This window comes from Rhinolophus sinicus, chromosome 14, assembly GCF_057876585.1.
Source record: "Rhinolophus sinicus isolate RSI-liver-muscle chromosome 14, RSI-T2T, whole genome shotgun sequence".
Lineage (NCBI taxonomy): Eukaryota > Metazoa > Chordata > Mammalia > Chiroptera > Rhinolophidae > Rhinolophus > Rhinolophus sinicus.
In genome coordinates, this window is record NC_142514.1 from 26,300,950 (window position 1) to 26,316,444 (window position 15,495).

Here is a 15,495-nt window from a genome sequence, read left to right on the forward strand (position 1 = left end):
TTAATCATATCTGAAAAGTCTCCGGCCATTTAGGATAACATTCACATGTTGTGGAGATTAGGATGTGGACATATTGCGGGGAGTCATTATTTAGCCTGCCACAGAGTACATGGCAAGTACTCTAAGGCTGGCTTTAAAATGGGGGGTTGTCAGTGAACCCCCCCCCCGCCCGGCCTTCCCAGATTCCCTAAATTATAACTAAGCATCAAGAAGAGGGCAAAAGTGGGTGTATTAGAAGATTCCTGTATACATCCCAGCAGGGATGGACAAAACTTGAACCTTTTTACTTTGACTTCCAGGGCCTCTGGGGGAAAACGAAATGGAGAGACCCTCTCAGCAGCAGGGGAAATGAAAATCTCTCATCTTCTCAGCCAGCGCCTTTTCCAGCTGCTCTCATCTCAACTGCCTTTGAAAGAATGTCAGCGGTCCTTTTATATATATAAAACCATGACCCCTCCTGTTCCAGAGAGGCTTGGAGTAATTTTCTTCCCCTAGAAGGCATCATCCCAGCAGTCTGAGTTCTTCTCAGTATCAGTCCCAGAAAAGCACAGGTTTGGATAGCACAGCAGCAGCTCAGAGATAGGAGCCCAGGCCATCCTGAAATCTTGAAAGATTACTTATCTGGAGCTTAAGCAAAGGGACGAGGCCCCAAAGTGAGGGCCTCTAAGCGGGTTGGCCCCAAAGACATCATGGATAGTGGGCAGGGCCGCCAACGGCGTCCTGATTTTAGTATAACTGACAGTAAATTAGAATTGCATATTGTAAAGGGTCAGAAATCCAGCCCAGGACGAACCCGGTGGGCAAAGCCACAAATTCCATTTCCTCAGGATTCAGCACCTTGATATGACGCCTCTGGATTCAACTAAGTGTACAGTTCCCCCAAATTCAGAATCAGAGGCAAGACTCGGGGGTCTGGTACTATGGGCCGCCCAAACCGGCAATGCTGACGGCTCCAGGTAGTCCACGCTTCACATTCAGCACTGCGGACACCTCCTGGATCAGCACGTCGGGCAGCCCCCACCCCAAACCCCCACCGCCTACCAGCATTCCACCTCCTGTTGGCCGCACAGTGGTCCCCTAGGCCCCGCTATTCGGACTCCACCCCGTCCCCCCATACTTCGATCTCACCTCCGCATCTTTCTGTCTCCTGCGCTCTCTTCTTCTCCCTGCCCCCACACTTCCCCCCTCCAATCGCTCAACCTGTCCGTCTCACCGACCCCTGGACCTCCTCCTCTGGCTCCCACGGTTCCTGGTCTTTCTTCCCCAGCCTTCCAGGTCTCCAGCCCCAGAGCTCCTCAATGCCTCTCTCTTTCCATCGCTTAGCCACCTTTTTCTCGTCTCTCCAGTTCTTTGATTCCTGCTGCCCGCTTGCTTCAAACCCCTATACGGATTCCAGTCTCTCCACACGACTCCTTCCCCAGCACCCCGGTTCTTCAGCCCCCTATCTTTTGGCATCCCAGGTTCCAAGAACAGCCACCAGTCTCCTCACCTTCCTCGGCGGTCCCGGGTCTCCCTGGTCCCAAAAGCAATGCGAGACAGAGTGGCATCAGGCAAACGAACAGGCGCAGCGGATGTGGACCGACGCGTGTCTCCATGGTCCGCAGACCAAGCTGTCTGTGCGGCGGCGGCTCAAGCCGCGACAGACCCAGCACCGCTGAGCAGTGCCCTCAGACCACAGAGCCGGCTGGGGGCGGGATCTCACAGGCTACCGTCATCCATCGGGACCAATCACTAAGCACCGCTGCTGGAGCTCCACCAATCCCCGCCAGCGGAGGGTGAAGGGGTGGGGTTTCATAGGCTAGGGGTGGAACAGTGAACTGAACGGGGAAAGGAAGGGGTCCCGCCAATCTCCAAATCGTGGGGGTAGGGCAGAGCTGAGAGCTGGCTGGACTCTTGGGGAAGGGGATGAGCTGCCTCGGTGGCCTAGAGCACTAAACCATAGCCCCTCATTCCTGAGAAGTAGATGACGTGGGCGTGTCTGACGAAGGGGCGAGCCTCGGGGAGGCAGCGACACTCGCAGCCTCTGAGATAGCCTGGAAGCTCCGTTGTTCCCAGGACTTGCAGAGGGTTTTGATATCCTGACCCAAGCTCAGGGGAGCTCTTCTATCTCCCAGCTCTTGGCTTCTTCCAGTGTCTGCGGCTCCTAGTGTCTCTTGGCTCAATTCCGCCCCCTTCTCTCCCCGCCCTCTTCACACACACACACACACACACACACACACACACACACACACACACACCCCGGCAGGTTGAAGGGGCCAAGCTCGGACCCGGGAGCTGCTCAAGAAAGGAGGGCAAAGTGGGAAAGAGTCCCACCCTACCAGCAACCCTGAGAAACTGTGGATGCCTGGATGGGGCAGGGGCAGATTTTTGCATAAACGATCGACTTCTCAGATTCTTGCTCTTGCAAGAGGACACAGGCAGCACTCTTCACAACCACCCCTTTCCCCATTTTGCTCAGAGCCTGGAGTTCCCCCCTTTGATAATCCCTCTACGTCCACCCCAGGGGACTGGTGAGGAGCGTAGTGGCCAGAACTCCTAGACATCTGCGAGAAAGGCGGAGTAATCCTCGCAGAGTTCAACCAGAGCTGAAGAAGCCGCAAGGAAACGTGGAACACGACCTCTACCTCGTGAAGGTCATTTATGTGCAAGCTGAGGGTTTAAGGCGTTGGTGTGGAAAGGGTTGGGGCCCTCCAGGACGAGGGAGGCGGCTATTGAGCGCCACCATCTGGGCTGAACTTGAACGGAGAAAGCTCCACCCACCCTGTGGCTTTTCAGAGCTCTTTTCTTGGGGGACCCAACCCCTCTCCTTTTGGAGGAAATAATAGCTGGAGAAGTCTTGAGAATGAATGTGAATCCTGTGTCTACGTGACCTGTGTGGCCTGTGTGTCTGTGCATTTTATGTATATGTATTTCTTACCCCTCCAACCAACACTTACTGGGACCAGTGCTTTGTGCTAAGGATACCTGGGTCAACCCCCGTCTCTGCCACCGTCCATACCTCCTTTAGAGCACACACAGAGTGTAATGAAATTTTCTGGCATCGTAGAGCACTGGCCATTTACAAGCTGCTTTCATATGTTCTCTCTCTGTCTCTCTCTCTCTCTGTAGCTCTCTCTGTGTAGTATGTGTACAAGCACACTTGCTTGCTCACAGATATACCTGCTGGACAGTAGCAATAGGAATAGCTGGGAAGATTTGGGTTCATTTGCCTGTAAAAAGAAAGGTCATCAGGAGGGGCTCGGGCTCAGACTACTGTAGCCCGCTGAGGAAGCAGAAGGAGGTGTGGCATCCGGCCAGTCCTTGGATGCTGATGTGGGGAGGGAGGGGGGTCTGAAATCAGATCTACCTGAAGAAGGGCTCTTAACCCCCCCCCCACACACACACACACTTCTTCCCATCTTCATTCTCCTCACGCTTGCTTTTCCCCTTCCACCTCCCTCCAGCGCTGGGAGATGGTATTTTTAGAAGCTGCTTAGAGACCCAGGACTCCTTTCATTTCAAAACGAGTCTTCCCTCCACCACCCCTCACTCCTTTCTCCAAAACCAGGTCCCATCCCCTCTGCAGTCTCTAAGGCGCCAGCTGTGGCTCCAGAGACTTCAGTGCAGAGGTTCTGGCCCTGTTGACTAAAATAAAATGCAGACTTCCTATGAGCTTCCTAAGGATCTTGCAGGAGCCAAGCATATGGGGGAAATAATCTGGGGAAAGCCACATAGGATGTCCCACAAACCCCTGACTGTCAGGAGTCTGGTTCCCACCCTCTCCCACCACACACACCTGCAGGCACCTCGAGGAAATCGTCAGATCGAGACCCTAAGAATGAGAGAAAGAAGAGGAAAATGAGTGAAATAAGCCTTTTTCTTCCTCTGAACGATTCATTTATAATAAAAACAGAATGGAGAAACTCCAGTGCATGCAGATATATGCAAATCAGCCAGATCTTAATAAGAGTTGCTCCAACGTGGACTCCACTCTACAAGGAGGCTGAGGAATAGACACCTCATGAAGAAATTCAGAAGGGCCTTAGATAGAAACTAAGCCATGGTTTATTGAAACGTTGTGTTGGGGGCCAGTCAACTAAGGGCTGGGTTAGATCCCTCCCTGAAATAGTAAGCGGGGGGAGTGGGTTTGTTGTTGTTGTTGGTGGTGGTGGTGGAGGGTGGTTGATGATTTTTCAGGCTGTGGTGCTGAACGATCAGCCCGCGGGCAGCGGCGGGCTTGTTTCTGTCCATGGTGCTGAACCCACCAGAGTTCGCATCCTCTATTTTCAATTAGACCTGGGACTTCTCTGCTACCACGGTCTGATCCTTGACCCAGGGCCCACTGCCTATTCCAGCCTATAACTAAGATCCAGCTATTCGAATCTCCAGGAAACAAGCAACCTTACTCCCTAGGGTAAAAGTGGAGGGGCCTGGAATCCATCCAGAAACTCCTGTTTTCTCTTCTACTCCTCCCAGACCTCATCTGAGGTAGGATGGAAGGCATGTTTCTCTCTACTTCTACCACACTATCTCCAGGATAATGGGGGAAACACCAAATGATGAAAAGTCGTCTTCCATGGATCAGATCCAACTTTACCACAACCTCCATCTCCAAGTTACTGAAAGTTACAAATACAGGGGCTGAAAATTTGGTCTCTTCCTTTTGCACAGAAGCAGAAAGTACATGAAGCCTGCCTGGACAGGGAAAGTAATTTCCTCCATGAAGAATACTAAGGTTGTTCCAGGGAACTCAGTGTCAAGCCCTGATCTTAGGAAAGAAGACAGGGAGGGAGCAAAGAGCAATGAGAAGCCCTACTGCTCAAAGGGGCATCTCCAATTTGTCTCCTTCCTCTTTCATTCCCTCTCCTACTTGCTAGCCTAAGAAAGAAATTAAAAAAATCCAATGTGAATGCTTTTCTAGGACAAGAGACTTACATGCAAAAATAAGATGGAGGTTATACACAAATGTTTAAACCATTTTCTAAGAGAAAAGAAACACAAAACATCTAATTTATTAACTTTGAAAATTAAGTACAGAAAACCTTTAGATTATCAAACACAACATAGCCTTTACGTGCCTCTAGTTCATCCTCTGTAAAATAGGAATGAAAACACTTTTCAAAACTATCATGAGGTCAGAATATAATTTATATATATATGGCCCAGCACAGTGCTTGGCATATAGTTCTGGTATATTTTATTATTTAACTCCAGGGTTAAGTAAGGTGAAAACCAGAAAGAAAAAAGGGAAAGGATAAAGGAAAGTGTGGAAAGCATAAAGGAAAGTTAGGTGGTGAGGTAGGAAGAGAGAGCCAGAATTAGACAAACAGTCATGGAGGAAAAGACGGAATGAGGGATAAAGAAAGAGACAGCTGGTTAAGATGAATGTGTCTAGAAAGGAAGGAGCCTGAATAAAATGTGTTTGAAGAGACAGGAATATTATCATGGCAGGCTGGCTGGCCAGCTGCCAAGTGGCCTCAGAGGTGACATTTACCTTGGTGAATTCATCATGGTCCAAGCTCATACACTTGACTTAACAGTACTAAAAGAGAGACTATATACTGGGGGCTTGGGAAGTAAATCATATTAACTCAGCTCCTATCCTGCTATCTGAGCCAGAGAACAAACGTATTAATACACTGTGAGAAATGGGACTGCCACAGGGGTCAGAATTGCCATGTCCAGCAAATTCTCCCTCTATAGGAAAATTTGCATAGGAAGCCTGCTTTGAGAGTGTGAAGAGAAGGAGTTGGATGGTTTAAATATTTGGTGGCATCAGGTTCTGAGAACCCTGTGCTTCCAAATCCTCAGTAGGAACAAACCTGCCACCAGCACCTGACTGTACTGGGCGTCAGAACTGGGAATGGGATCCACCAACATATGCTTCTCTGACTATTTTAAAAAAAATCCTAGTTCCATTTCTAGGAGGCCACTTTAAGATTGAAGCAGTCTGTTTAAACTTAAATTACCAAAGGAATATAAACTAATAAAAATTTCGTAAGTAAAAAGTGAAAACATCCATTCATTCCACCCCACAGAGTTCCATTTCAAAATTTAAACTATGTTAATAGACTGATATATACCTTTCATGATATTTTACACACACACACACACACACACTCACACACACACCTTTACAGAAAATAGATACATCTGTTAGCAAAGTAAACACTTTTGATTATCTACCCAGTACCTCTCCCCTCTCATATTTTTTATTGAGAAAGCCCCAGTTTTGTTTGGATGTTCATTTACTATAGTCCTTTGCTCAGAGAGGATGACCATGTCCCTACGTTCAGGGATGAATAAAGATTGTTATTAGCTAATCATTCTCATCCCATGCCATGTCTCAGGGTTAGCTTAGGCATAGGTATGTGATCCAATCCTGGCTTTCTGAATTAGGGATTCTAGAAAAGGTTGTTCTTCCTAATAAAAAGAGATGCATAACAGCAATATTCCACTTCTTCTCCACATGTCATGTCTGTATTTGACACCTGGAGCTGCTGCAGCCGTCTTAACATCATGAATGGAGATTTCTCAACACCTTCAGTTAAGATTTTTCAGTTGCATGTAACTGGAATCCCAACTAAAATTGGATTAAACAAGAGCTAAATGTTATTGGTTCATGTAACTGAATGGGATAGATCTGTGTAGAACAGTAAGATTTTGCATTGGGATTGTGGTAGAGTGCTAGCTAATCACCAAATTTGGATATCCTAAGAAGGAATGCAATTGAAATCCCAGGACTGAAAAATATAGTAACTAAATTTAACATAATAGAGGGATCTAATATTAGATTAGGCACAGCTAATTCTAGGGTTAATGAGGTGGAAGATAGGTCAGTAAAAAATGTCCATACTAAAGTATGTAGAGAGAAAAAAGAATAGAAAATATAGATAAGAGAGTAAAAGACATATAAAACATTGTGTAAAAGCCTAAATACCTGGAATTAGAGTCCTATAAAGAGAGGAGAAATGGAATGACAAAGAAGCAATATTTGAGGACAGAGCAGTTGAAAATTTTCTAAAGCTGATGAACGACATCAAGAAGTGCCATCAATCCTAAGCAAGATAAATGCAAAGAAATCCACACCTAAACACTTCATGGTAAACTACTGAAAACCAAAGACAAAGAAAAAATATTAAAAGCAATTAGAGGAAAAACAGACACATTACCTCCACAGGAACAACATTAAGACTAACAACTGACTCACCAACATAAATGATAAAATCCAGAAGATGATGGAATGGCATCTTTAAAGAGCTAAAAGAAAATAACAGTTAATCTAAAATTCTATACCTAGTGAAAATATCCTTCAAAAAAATTAAAGAAAAATACATGTTTTCAGACAATCAGAACCTGAGGAAACTCTTCATTCACAGACCCACACTAAAAGAAATACTAAAGGGAATTTTCAAGAGAATAAAAATGAACCCAAAAGGAAGCATGGATATGTAGGAAGAAATGAAGAACAATGGAAAGGATAAATATATGGGTAAAAGTAAATGAACAGTGACTATATATAGCAATAATGTCTTGTGGAGTTTTAAACATGTATAGAATTAAACCACATCACAAAAATGGCACACAGTATGGGAACAGGTAAATAGAGTTAAAGTGTTTTAAGAACCTTGCATTGTACAGGGAGTGGTAAAAGAATTAATATATATTATACTTTAAAAAGTCAAGAGTGCATGCTGCAATCACCAAGGTAATCATGGAAAAACAGTAAAAATATGTTACTAATAAGCTAATGTAGGAAAATATGGAATAATAAAAATAATCCCAAAAAGGTTTAAAATAAGAGAGAAAAATGGAATATAGAACATGTGGGAGAAAAAAAATACAAAAAATATTTGAAACTCAAATGTATAAATAGCTATTTTAAACATAAGTGGACTGAACACCTTTATTAAAAGACAAAGATTGGTTTTTAAAAAAGCAACTCTTTACTGCTTTTTAAAAAAATTTTAAATATGAAAATACAGATATATTAAAGTAAAAGGTTGTAAAAGACATACTATACAAACAGTAACTAAAAGAAACTCAGTGAAACTAAATATTATACAAATTAGTCTTAAGGCAAGAAGCATTACTAGATACTGCATATGAATAAAATGTCAATAAATTAGAATGATATAACAATTCTAAATTTGTATGCACTTAATAACATAGACCCAGTATATAAAAGCACATCATATATACCATGCCTCCACATCTGCAAAAAGCAATGAACTGAGAGTCCTGGGAATCCAGGAAAAGAGAATTTGTATAAAGCAATGAACATGGAAGACAGAGTGCATCCACGGATATAAATACAGCATAAGAATATCAGTCAGTATAATTAACTGCTAGCTGCTGCAACAGACAAACCCCAAAATTTCAGTGACTTAATTCAACAAATTTATTTCTAGCTTTTATTACATGTCCATTGTGAACTCGTAGGGACTCTGCCCCATTCACAGTCCTTAGGGAAAGATGACTTGATATCTTGACCCTGCATCATTAGGAACATGTGACAGGGGAAGAGGGAGATGGATGAGACATTCAAACTTTTAACTACCTCAGCTGAAAAGTAACACTTCTGCTCACAAATCATTGGCTAGATCCAGTCACATGTCCCCATTCTAACTGCAAGGAGAATGGGAAATTTAGGGGAGGACATGAAGTATTTGGTGAGCACTCTTTCTAACATAGGAATTTCCCAAATCCTTAGAGGAAAATATGTTCTTTCTTGGTGTGTGACACTATTTGAAAAGTGTGCTAAATAATCTCTCAATTGGTCTGTCATCTGTCTTTAAAATTGCATCTATTGACTTTCTCTCTCTCTCCCCCACTTTCTTTGTCTCTCTCACCCCAACCTTCACTCCTTCTTCTTTTCCTTCTCTCCCATATAGTATCTTCCCTTGGCTTATTAGAAACTCCTAGAAGAGGGCCTAGAATGATCCAGGGTTAAGAGAAATAGCTGTAGCCTTTCATACAGTGTGGTTTAGACTATGAACCATAGACAACTGTTCAGACACATCTCTTCCTCCTCCCTTACCGCAAACATTGTTATCCATATTAGTAAGACCAGTACGCAGGAGGCTGCGTGTTTGGCTCCACAGAAGGAAGGACGGAGGCAAGACTGGAAGACTAAACAACGAGTTAGGATTCACACTCTCAACCGGGGGCATTTATTTTGGTTTGGAGCCCTCTGAGAAGAGAAATGGAATCAACAGGCATCACCCCACAATAGGACCGTGGTCAGGAACATCATCCAGAGCATTACAACTGAAAGGGACCTCAGAGCTCCACTAGTCCAACTGTCCATTGTGCTGATGAAAAAACTGAGGCTCAGAGAGGGAAAAGCACTTGCCTGGATCCAAGAAAACTATAGAAAAGCTGAAACTAGACCATATGCTTCCTGACTAGAAATCTCAAGCCTATTTGTTTAGTCAAAGTTGGTTGGAAGAGTAGTGTATTAGTTTTCTATTGTTATGCTAACAAATTACCACAAACTTAGCAGCTTAAGAGAATACACATTTATTATCTCACAGTTGCCATGTGTCAGGGCTGGGCACAGCTTAGGTGGGTGCTTTGCTCAGGGGCTCATAGGATACAATCAAGGATGTGGCTGGGCTGCCTTCTCATCCAGGCTTCAACTGGGGAAGAATTTGCTTCCCAGATCATTGGGGTTGTTGGCAGAATTCATTTCCTCTGGCGATAGGATTGAGGAGCCTGACTGTTTGCGGGCTGTTGGTTGGAGGCTGCCCACAGTTCCTTTCCAGCTGTACTTCCTCACATGATCACTCGCTCCATCAAGCCCACAAGTCTCTCACCTCAGGGGGCAGCCAGTCCCTCTTTTAAGGACTTTTTCATGATTCAGAATAATTTCCCTTTTAATTAACCCAGACGCAGCTGATTCGGGACCTTAATTACATCTACAGAATGTTTCATCTTTGCCATATTCTATTGGCCACAAGCAAGTCTCAGGTAGGTCCCCCTCACACTCAGAGGGAGGGGATTTCTGAAGGGCATGAACACCAGGAAACAGGAATGATGGGGACTGCTCTAGGGTCTGCCTGCCCCAGACAGAAATATTTAAACCTACTCAAGTGAAGGGGAGAGGAGTTATCGGGTGGACGGAAACATCTTCCAAGAATGAACTAGACAACCTGGTAGAAAATGGAGCTGGGTCTAGAAGCTGTCAGATGCTGAGGCAGCTGCTCTATCCTTTTTAAAGAAGTCTTTTGCTTGCTCTCTTTTCCTCTTTCCTTCTGAGGTCAAATATCTCTGGTTTCTTTTTATAGCACAGTTGCTGCGTTTTGCTCTTTGGAGAAAGAGGGCTCGCCTCAGCCCTCAGGGCTTACCTACTTATAACATCTGTCCCTTCTAACTCTGGTCTGCCCATGATGTTGGCTTGTCATATGTCCACTCTGGCTTCTGCTGTGGCCCTGACTGCATGACTTTTCAAACTTGCCTCCTCACAGCGAATTCTGGCAAATTCTTGGGGGAAAAATCTAACTGCCTAGCTTGGGTCAGATGGTTACTGGTCCAAAAAGCTGTGGTCCGGGAACAGGTTTACATGGCATAAGGACGGCCCCTTAAGGAGAGAGCGGTGAATGAGCAGACACCCAGTTCACGTGTTTTCTTTCATTCCACTGCATGAAACGGATCAGCAGCAAATGGAGGGGACTGTCCTTGCCAGAGGTTGTAGCGTGCCTAAGTCGCTGCTCTGGTCATTGTGACAGTGTATGTCAACTCCATGGACGCATAAAGCTTATTTATCCTTTTAGCTGTTCAGTACCTAGAACGATGCCTGGCACATTGCACGTACTCAATAAATATATAATGAATCATGAATGAATGAATTGCACCTTAGCATGGCTCAGCACTCCCTTCCAAACTCCCTTGCTTAGAAACGTCAATGACCCAGAAGAGTCAATTACATTCCCCTCTGAACTACAAACCTGAGCGTAGATTTCACTGCTCCCTTTTCTCGGGGTTAAGGGTAGGGATTAAGTGGCAACATGATGGGAAGGGGTACGTATGTGCAGAGGGGTTGGTGGGGATAATTACTCCATTGGGTGGATTGGGTTGAAATTAAAATCTGGAGGAAGGGGTGAGAAGGAGCACAGGCGCCAGGGGAGGATGGAGCATCTTTCTGTCTTGGTGGAGACCAGAGTGATCTTTAATTATCATATCCTGTTGTTATGATGACATCCCTCAGGTCCAATGAACCCACCATGAACCTTTATTCCATGTCCTGCTTCATGTTATAGTAATTCTTGCTGCTGGTTCTGTGCCAAACACGTTAAATGCCTTGTTTTGTTTAATCCTTACTACAAACCTGTAAGATGGCTACTGCCGTATGTTTCCTTCTTCCCTGGTTGTATCTCCTGCTATTTCCTCACATTTATTGAACGTGGTACTGAGTCAACTGCCCCTTCTAACTCTGGTCTGCTCATGATGTTGGCTTGTCATGCTGTCTCGGAAGGCACAGGTGGGCCTTTGTAAGTGGGGTGCTTTCCTGCTCCTACTGGGCTCTCCAAGCCTCAGGGCATGGTGAGTTGGGGTCATGGGGCCACTAACACACATGAAACAGTTCATAAACAACTCAGCTACCATTTACTGGCATTTCCTGTGTGCCAGGTTTAGGAGACAACATCGCCCAGTGATTAAGCGCAGAGGTAGATAGATGTAGGCTGGAATCCGAGCCCGGGCTCTTTCTACCTTGCTAAGTCTCTGTTTCTTCAGCTGTAAAATGTGGAATGACCATACCCATGACACAGAATTGATGTGAGGATGGAGATGTGGGTGTGAGTAATAAAGCATCCTAAAACACAGCTTCTGCTCTTTTGCATCAGACAGAGAAGCCAAGTTTGGAACAGGTCTTGAAGGATGGGTGAAAATAGAACAGGAAGGAAAAAGAAAGGCTATTACAGAAAAGAGATGAGCTGAAGTGTAGAATTAAAGGCAGACATGAACATGGCATGTTCGAGGAACAGGGAAGGCCAATGTAACTTGAATGTTGGGTTCGTTGGAGATGGAGGAAATCACGTCAGCTCAGCATCTGAGGAAAGCCTCACCAGGACAGACCAGAATATCACTGCAGGGCAGTGGGGGAGGAATGAGGCAGTGTACAGGGAGCTTTCGTTCGTGGGCAGTGGGCAAATGGATAGGATTTGGGCAGGGGGCAGACTCAGGTTGATGTAATCCACCTTTGCCTTGTACTCCAGAGACCCGGCTGAGAGTTCAGAGCAGTAACTTCATTTGGGCCTCAGTAAGATAAGAGTTATACCAGATACTCTCTAAGGGTCCTTAGAGTCCTAATGTCCTAGAATTTCTATCATTATAGGGTTGATATGGTGACAGGGGGAATATAGAAAAACAGAAAAACTTATAATGTGTTGCAAGCAGTATCAATATGATTTGGTCACCATTTGGATACTGGGAATAAAAAAGTGAACCAGTAGTGACCAAAGTTTGAATATGGATGCCTAAGATATTGGGGTGCCCTAGGATGGGGAAGTAGATTGTGGAAGTGACAGTAAAAAACGCAAGAGAAAATTCTAATAGATGCATGAAGACCACACCAGGCATGTTCCTGTCTCCAGGACTTTGAACTTGCTCTACCCTTTGCTTGGAACTCTCATCCTCCAAATGTCTGCATAGTTTCCTTCCTTTCTCCCTTCAATTCACCCTTACAGTGAGGTCTTCTCTGACCAGCCGACTAAAATTTACAAAACTTCCCCACCCTGGCACTCCCTCTCCCCTACTCCTGCTTTGCTTTTCTCTATAGCATTTACCATCACCGGACCACTCCGTTTATTCACTGACTGACAGACATCCAGTCAGTCTGGATGGGAACTGTGTAATATGGGAACTGTGTAAAAAACAGTATTTAAAAGAGTTTTAGCGTTGCATTGGAGAGTTTAGGAAAAACAATTAATAAAGATATAGAAAACAAATAAAAAGAAATTATTAACTCCAGAAGAAACAAAAATTTTACAAGGAAGGAAATGTAATCATAGTTCACACTTGGCTCAACAGTAAAAATATTCTATAATGTAATGTATCCACTACTGATTTAATCTAAAATAATAGTCACATCAGGACAATGTAAGAGGAGACCTGGGAGGGGGTTATAGATCAGGGTATCTATCAATTTCAGTTGTTCTTGGGACACCTGTCCTGGGGCATCTTCCTGCTCCTGTCATGGCAGACTGCTTTCTGGACTGGCACAGCTATCACCCTGGGGTTTTGTCTTTTGCTTGTTTTAGGTGGCTTGCTAATTTATTTTTGTTTCCTTTGGTCTAGTCATTCTTGTTCTTACTCTCTTGATCTTTGTTTGTTTGCATATTTTTATCTCTGCCTTTCACGTAAGAGGCTTCCACTAAATGTCTGGGAATCATTGGCTGGTTTTTCATGTTTAGAGTGAGGCACTAGAAAGCTGATTGAAAAATCTAAATGCAAGGGCCAGATTTTCTGACTCATGTATTTCACTCTGGATTGATCAGGCAGTGAGCTAACTTTTCAGTATGTGTAGGATTTTTCTCAAGGGTCTTTCTTTTACTCCAGAGAGGAGTCAGTCAGACTTCTGCTTGGAAGATTTCTCCGGGCTGGAATTCTTACCACTCGTTATGGATATTTTCACTTGTTCCCCTGGATTTCAACATGGCACCTCATCTCTGCCTCTAATGTTGCCTGGTGCCCCTGAGTCAGGAAATACTTTTGTTCCACTTTCCCGCAGAGTGAATCTGCCATCTCCTGACACAGTGGGGAGGGCGGCTCTCTCAACATAGTGAAAAAGGGAGGAATAGACTCTGGGTAGATGTGAGACACAGTCTTGGCTGTTTAACCAACTCCAATAATTTCCTCCCTTCTTTCTGATTTCATTCACCCTTCTCTGAATGGCCTCGGCAAAGGATTGGCTTAAGCTTGAGCACATAACAGAATTCTGGCCAATGAGAAGTGATGAGAAGTCAACAGAGCTCTGGAAGAGTTTATCTTATTTTTTAAAAGACAGCCATTTCCTCTTCTGCGTCTGGATATTGTCATGTGGGAATATGATGCTTGGAACTGCTTCTATCCTTTGAGGGGAAGGCCAAAGAAACCATAGACAACATGATCTGATGGCCCAGGGTCTTTGAACTACGGGATTAACCATCCCTAAAACCAGCCTACCTGAAGACTCCTCAAAATCTGGAGTAATAAGCCCCACGTACTTTAAGTCCTAAAATGTGGTCTAACACTACCAGAATCAGTACCACCTGCAATCTTACTTGAAATGCAGAATCTCAGGCTCATCCCTGACCTACAGATCAGAATCTGCATTTTAACAAAATCTCCATGGGATTGATGTGCTCATTACAGTTTGACAAGCACTTCTTTAAGCCATATTTAGCTATTTCCCTTATATGCAGCTGGACCCATTCTAACTGATAGAGTGGGTGTAGCAGACATCTTTGAAGCCACATGTCACACCCCCTTGGCCCACTTTGATTTCAACAGCAGCTTCTGTGGTAGGCAGAATTCTAAAGATGTCCCTATTCCCAAGATTCATCCTCTTATTCATTCAAACACTAACCTAGTTGCTGCTGTGAAGGGACTTTGCAGATGGAATTAAGGTTATAAATCAAATGACCTTAAAATAGGGAAATTCTCCTCAAGTATCTAAGTAGTCCTAATATATCACAGGAGCTCTTAAAGTAGAAGAGGAAGGTAGGAGAGATGAGGGAGAAGAGGAGGTCAGAGAGATTCAAAATGTGAGAAAGACTGGACCTGATATTGCTGGCTTTGAAGATGGAAGAAGGGGGCCATAAGCCAAGAAATGCAAGCACCCTCTAGTAGGTGAGAAAGACCCCCAACTGAAAGCTAGCAAAAGAATGGGACCTCAGTCCTATACTGGCATAGAATTGAATTCTGCCAATGATCTGGGACGTCAATTTGTTCCTAAAGTCTCCACAAAGGAGCACAGTCCTGCCAACACTTTGATTTTGGTCTTGTGAGACTCTAGGCAGAGAACCAGCTCAGCCACACTGTGCCCGGACTTTTGACTTAGAGAAACTGTGAGATAACACATTTTTGTGCTGTTTCAAGCTGCTAAGTTTGTAGTAACTTGTTATGACAGCACAGTTAAGGTGGACAGTTAGTTCTGTGCAAGCCTAGACTTACCTCTCACCGACAGCATCCCACTTCAAACATACAATGTGTCAGTCTTTATGCCTGCCTCTAGACCGTCCTGGTATCATGGGAGCTTAATTGGCACAAAGGAAACCAGAAGTGAGAGGAAGTTAACAGCTCTATGGAAAACGCTCAACCAGTGGAAGAGAGGAGCCAGTAGGTAACTGCTTTAGCCTCACACATCTTAATTCTGGAAGACATTTGTACACTTCTCAAGACATCCTAGTGGAAACAAAGCCCTATTATCTATAGCAGCAACCTCCATAGTGCACCATTAGTTTGGCTTTCCTTCCTTTCTTGTCTCATTCTCCTTAATTCCTCACTCTTGCTTCCTAGGATTACTTCCTAAAT

At 44.4% G+C, this 15,495-nt stretch overlaps 1 protein-coding gene across 2 annotated transcripts in view; it reads right to left on the reverse strand.

Moving 5' to 3' along the window:
- The window catches only part of EPHA10 (EPH receptor A10), a 55,456-nt gene that overhangs the window by 35,808 nt on the left and 4,153 nt on the right, over positions 1-15,495 (reverse strand). Inside the window, exons 2-4 of one of the 2 annotated variants that reach the window (XM_074334413.2) lie at positions 3,776-3,811; positions 2,999-3,209; positions 1,490-1,798 (exon numbers count right to left, since the gene is read on the reverse strand). In XM_074334413.2, coding sequence (XP_074190514.2) covers positions 1,490-1,595 — 106 coding nt within the window. In that variant the 5' untranslated portion in view covers positions 1,596-1,798; positions 2,999-3,209; positions 3,776-3,811. The remainder of the gene's footprint in view (positions 1-1,489; positions 1,799-2,998; positions 3,210-3,775; positions 3,812-15,495) is intronic. The other variant, XM_088791029.1, reaches the window with a different exon arrangement.